Source organism: Bufo gargarizans, chromosome 2 (assembly GCF_014858855.1).
Source record: "Bufo gargarizans isolate SCDJY-AF-19 chromosome 2, ASM1485885v1, whole genome shotgun sequence".
Lineage (NCBI taxonomy): Eukaryota > Metazoa > Chordata > Amphibia > Anura > Bufonidae > Bufo > Bufo gargarizans.
In genome coordinates this window covers 37,506,075-37,512,331 of record NC_058081.1, presented here as the reverse complement: position 1 = coordinate 37,512,331, position 6,257 = coordinate 37,506,075, and the positions used below count along the sequence as shown (strand labels likewise).

Below are 6,257 nucleotides of genomic sequence, written 5' to 3'. Positions count from 1 at the left end.
GAACCTCAAAGATGGTAGAGCCTGGAGATCCACCATAATGTGATATGTTCAGCTGGCCATTAAAAACTGTCAGCAATTTGGGGTTAAGCACTTATGTGGGATTCCTAAGGAGACCCTTCAAAGGCCCAAACTATACCCCCCTCCAACATAGTAGCGCTAAGCCACCACCATAGCATAAAATGCACCATAGGGGATAGATATGTATATACCCTCCAGTCATATTGAATAATACAGCACATACATATAAACAAGCTTACATAGCATATATATAGTATATATATATATATATTTATATCGGGGCCAATGAGAACTTTATTTAGCAAAACACAAACAATTTGACACAGAGATTCCCATTTCCCTGTATATTTTGCATTGCTTAAATACAAATGATAGTTAAAAGCGCCACCTAGTGCTCATGTTGTAATGAAAAACGTAGAAGATTGTAAAATATTATATATATATTATATCGTTCCTCATGCTTTTCTGTACATAGAAAACACATCTTGTTTTCCATCGGAAGCTATTTTTGCCTGTTTCTTAGTAGATTCTGTCCTTGTCTATAAAAAGTTATGGGCCGTGCTGTGCACAACGTCTTGCCACTGCTCTCCCATTAGTGTGGGATATATGGCATGTCTTTAGCTTCAGCCCATTGTGATAAATAATTGTATAATATAGTTAAAAACAGACCCCTCCCGTCCCCCCAAAAAAGTTAATAATTCCTTGAGTTTCCCAAAAATTCTATTCAGTCCACTTGTCATCTTGACATCTTGGTGACAACCAACTTGGCCACAGCACAGGTACCACCGCAGTTGGTAGACTTAAGTGGCAAACTTTATATAATTATCTTGTGGCACACTCCTGGGCCCCAGTGGGTAATCTTAAATAGGGCCCCCACCTGCCATATGCCATTTCTAATGCTAGTGTCTTATTTGGCAAGGACCTTTGGGCCCCCATCAGGCACTAGGGACTGGAGCGACTGCTAACCCTGCAGCTATGGGCCTGGGACATTCCCAGTCAGGACCCTTGGTGAATAGAGTAAACAACCACTGTGACAACTGTAATGGTGGCCATATTGGTTGTCATCCAGATTTCCACCAGAAGCTGATAACTCAAAAACTCGAGTTCACAATCTTGGAAAAAAATTGCTTCTTTCCATCGGTTCCTGTGAGATCTTCAAGGTAATTGTGGGTAGAAATTACTCCATGGTTGTCCATTTTTAGTGGGTCTCTTTTTGTCCATCTTACCCATTTGCGCTTTCTCTTTTTTACCCCTCAGGGCTCTACCCCAGGGCTCCTTGGTCAGGAAATACAGCAGGGCATTGAGAAAAGCATTGGCGCTGGCCAGAGGCCGGGTTACTTTGTAGCAGACGGCCACCACTCCCAAGGCACGACATCCACCTAAAGCCATGCCACCAGCCCGCATTGTCAGGAAAATGGTACGGGTGATATGGAAAGGTAGGAAGCAAAGAGCAAACAGAAGGGTGATGGTGACAATGGTCCGAATGGATTTGCGTCTTTGGGTCACACCTGGCACAGGCCCTGGTACAGCACCTCCACGTAGAGTCCGGCAGAGTGTGCGTACCACTCTTGAGTAGCACCAGGCAGTCAATGAGAAGGGCAAGAAAAAGCCTGCTGCATGTAGAAAAAGTCCATATGGCATGTAACGTTGAAGGTCTGCATCAAGGGCATCATCCCAACAGGTCACTATATCTTCAGGGCCTTCAAGAGGTCCAGTACGAGCAAACAGAAGTATAGGAAAGGTCATGGCAAATACCACAGCCCAAACCAGTAGACAGGTTGCCCTCACCCAACGCATTGTTTCTAACCTCATGGAACGCATAGGATGGCAGATGCCAAGATAGCGGTGGAACGAGATACATGTCAAGAAGAAGATGCTGCAGTAAAGGTTGAAGTAGAAGAGGAACCGAACTAGGCGGCACATAGGGTCTCCAAACAACCAGCGGTCACGGGAGATGTAATTGGCAATAAGGAAGGGTAAGGACAAACTGTACATGAGGTCACTGAGTGCCAGATTAAACATATAGACCAATGATGGGTTCCAAGGTCGTCGTAGGCATCGTGTGAGTACTGTGGAGTTCAAAATCAAGCTGAGCAGGAAGGTGATGAGGTAGCAGGTTGGTAAGAAGATGTGCTTGTAGGACTCATCCAGTTGGCATGACGAACCTGAGGATGAGGTGGGGGTTGAGGAGTTAAAAATAGGGGTGAAGGAAGTGGAGGGCATACTGTAGGGGGTGTTTACAGAATTAGGGAGGTCCCACCATCACAGTGTTAGTGTTGAAGAATTGAAGAAGATCTGAAGAAGACAAGGTGGAGGGGAAAAAAAAGAGAAACAATGTTACAACAAAGGTATGTAATATATGCGAAAAAAATGATTAATAAACTACTAAAAATATGCCCCAAGTTGCCTATTTTACCTCCATATTTTAGTTATCTAACATTCTCTATTCCTTATGGGGCACATTTATTAAGACCGTCGTTGGTGGTGAATACGCCAAAGTTATGTAGAGGCGCTGGCCTCTACATAATTCAGCTGATCCACCGCAGCTTCTAAATGTAAGACAGCTTGCTATAATGAAGAATCCACATGGAGGAACCCCCTTCATGAGGCAAAGAAGCCTTCAAAGAAGATGTGGGTGAAAGAAGTCCACTCCTTTAAAGAAATCTATGGCTAGGACTATACAACCATAATCATATCAGTCCATTTAGGACGCTAACATACCAATCTGCAATCTTTTGACTTGAACATGTAAACCATCCCCCTGACATACTCACATGCCCCTGCACATAGTACCAAAACACATATTTGTCTCCGCTGAACACTGTGCTCTTCTTCCTTAGTCAGCGTTTCCACCTCATTAATTCCTCTTAATGAATAACGAAGCCACGGCCTCCTTGACCCTTCAGCACCCCCCTTATTTCCCAGCATCTGCTATAGTCAGCCCTGTAGAGTGTGCACAGATCGTAGGTTTACAAATTATTGACGCAATGCTTGAAATCTTCCTATTTCAAGTATTGTGGCCAATTTCGTAGGTTGACTTCCTTGAAGGGCAGCTTTCAATATAACTATAACAACTTATGTCCCCTCAGACCATAGATATAGAGATAACTAAGATTGATGTCAAGTATTGGCACAAATAATCTATTTATCTATGGTAACAAATGGCTTATTGAAGTGATCTACCATCTTACAATGTGTTTGCCGTAGAAGGTAATTGCCAATAATTTTCAAAATCTCTAATGGTAGGTCAAACCAAAAAGTTCTCCATCCAGGACTCAAGAGCCTGGCACCTATTTTCTTCCCATTTTGTCTGCTTACGGAAGAGAAGGGCACTTTGACCCTTTGGCATTGTTTCTACCCTTGTTTGTGAATGTAAACCTGGGATACCCTGCCTAGGTTCACCTAGGGTGATGCCAACCTGTGCTGGGGCTATGTTCTGTGGTATGTCTAAAATTATTGCAGCTAATACCAGGTGTGACATGAACTCAGAGTAGACAAAACTGTGGCCTCAAAAAGACCATCATGTCAAAAATAACTTTCACAAAACCAAACATTACTTCAAGCAGATCTTCATGCCAGTTTTTCCCATGGGATAGCACTCTCAATATTATCCCACTACACATAGACTTGAGGGGGAATGACTCACCAACCACTCAGTTTAATCAAAACTTGGGTATCTCAGTGTATAGACTTCAGTTATGTTGGACCAGTTTTTCATGAGGTGCTAAGAATGATCCTGGTGGGGTGAACCTTGGTAGACACCATGCCCATTACCCTGATCTGATTGAACGTTCCTCCTTTATCTCCAAGGAAATGTTCCATCAGATGGTTGAGACAGCTGGTGAGGGTCAAACATGGCCAATCTAAATCCCCGAGAGTGCCAGACGAGGAACAATATCTGTTCACTTCTAAGGCTATGGCAGCTCCTCATCAAGCGTTATATGACTTCTGTAGATGAATCTATACCTAACTGGAATAGGACATTTCAGTTGTGTATTCCAAAGGGTTATGACTCTTTTGAAAACATTTTCTAATTGCCCAAGACCAAGTGACCAAAGCAGATAACTACCAACATGACTTTTTAGTCTACAGCCCTAAAATCGGTCCCACACAAAGAATTTCTATTTCCTCCTTTTCTTGATGTCTGGCACATGTCTCCAGCTCAGTAATGTAAATCTCATCTCATGCCTATTAGAAGTTTTTTTTACGCAATTCCCTTCTCTTACCTGCATGGTCATTGTCTTTGGTAAAGGCGAGTTCAGGTCAACAGGAGCAGCATCACTGGAAGCAATGACTGTATTATCTCTGCTCCTCTCCAGGTATCGAGCTTTATCTCCAGCCTCCTCCTCCTGTTTGCCCAACGCGTTCTCCTCCGACTCTTGCAGTTTTCCCTTCTTGTCACTTTTTTTGCCTTGCTCCTTTTTGTACTTTGCTCTTTCAGGTTCACTGAATGTCAGTGCGTCTCATTATCTCCTTTTCTTCCTATTGGATGCACTGTACCTGTCCTCTTTCCTCTGCCAACCTCTTCGAATAAACTGTCTGCTCCTTACAAAATCTAGGTGATAATTGCTACTCCTGAACCCATTCACATGTCAAGGAGGTCACTGGTGCAAAGATGAGAGATCCCCTAGTCTCCCATGTACTCTGTGCTATCACCAGAACTAACAACATATGAGGAATAGATCTTACAGTAACCCATGGAAGCACAGATGGGGTAATATCTCTCCATTATATAACCCTCATATAAACTTAGGAGATATATGACAGAAGTGGTGGAATTGATAAACAACGTATTTCAATCAAATATAGAAATTACACCATTAACGTGTATTTTGGGAAGTGTCAAAGTATTGCCAGGTAGGGCAAAAAAATATAAAAAATCGCCATTAGGAGCATTTTATACCAGGCGAGGAAAAGTATTGCTTTTCACTGGATTGACACACAACCACCAACGCTGCAAGAACTAATAAATAGGGTACATACTCTAATAAGGTTGGAAAGATATGTTCATCAGAAGAGGGACTCTATTAAAAAGTTCGCTGTAATATGGCTAAAACACTATAATATTACTCGAGAACATAAAAGTGAGATAAAGCAATAATATTGTAAACAAGACTAGACTCCGAGGAAGAGAAGTATGGATGCTAACCCTAAGACTGGCGTGAGAAATGTGATTCTTCGAGGCTGGACAAAGTCGTGCCAGAGAAATGAGATATACATAAGCAGGGCTGGTGCAAGGATTTTTGCCACCCTAGGCAAAAGCTAATTTAATCCGCCCATCGACCACACCCTTTGACCCGCCCCCTTTTTGTCGGCCACTTATTTAATGATTGTTGCATGCAACATTTTACTTGACCAGCTTATTTATATATTCTACAGCAGTCCCGTTACAATCCCCCCTCTCCCCGAATCAGCCTTTCGACCAAATAATAAAAATAGTAAATTAAAACATTTTAATTGTAAACATTTTCTCATATGCAAAACATAAAATAGCAGGAGTGCTATTAAAACAGTATGGAATGGTAAAAAAATGAAACACTTTGAGACAGGAGAGATATTAAAGACTAATATTCCAATATTTCTAACACCTCAAATACAGTACAAAAAATAAAAATAATGGCAAAAGTGCAAATTGTGATTAAATTATAGTGCAAAACACAGCCCCCTTCAGACCTCATATCAGCCAAAAAAAAACACTCAGCCCCCATTCAGATCTCAGATAAGCCCAAAGACCCCCCCCCCCCACTCAGCCCCCAATGCCCCCATCAAAACTTAAATCATCACGGCAGGCAGAACTAACAACATACTACAATACTTACCTAGAACGCTGCGGCTCCTCTTCCTTGCGCTCCCATCTTCCTGCTGCGCCCTACGTCCTGAAGCTGTACGCGCTCAGGAGGATAGTGCAGCGGCGGGGCCGCCAGGGAACTGGGACAGTGTAAGTTTAAAGGGGCGGGGCTGGCTGTGCGTGTTGGGTCCGGACCGGGATCACCCCATCAGACATGTCTCCCGGTGCGGCCCGCACCCCCCTTGCAATGCCACTGCTAGTAGCAGTCTGCTACTGTGACTTCTATTGCGGCCAGACTCCAGAGCGCCGGCGCCCCCAGCAAGAGTGCGCTCTATGCGGTGGTCTACTCTGCTTATGGGTGGCGCCGGCCCTGTGCATAAGGGGGTGTGAAGCTGATGTATAGTGATACGGGAATTACCATGGAACATCACTACTGGACTTTAAATGGTTG

General features: G+C 43.3%; 1 protein-coding gene across 1 annotated transcript; it reads right to left on the bottom strand.

The window, feature by feature from the left end:
* Positions 1-305: 305 nt before the first annotated feature.
* Positions 306-4,401, bottom strand: LOC122929286 (P2Y purinoceptor 4-like). The gene is made up of 2 exons (XM_044282803.1): positions 4,245-4,401; positions 306-2,313 (listed from the first exon to the last, which is right to left on the bottom strand). Exon 2 carries the CDS (start codon positions 2,239-2,241, stop codon positions 1,174-1,176), a length of 1,068 nt encoding a protein of 355 aa, XP_044138738.1. The 5' UTR covers positions 2,242-2,313; positions 4,245-4,401; the 3' UTR covers positions 306-1,173.
* Positions 4,402-6,257: the final 1,856 nt, after the last annotated feature.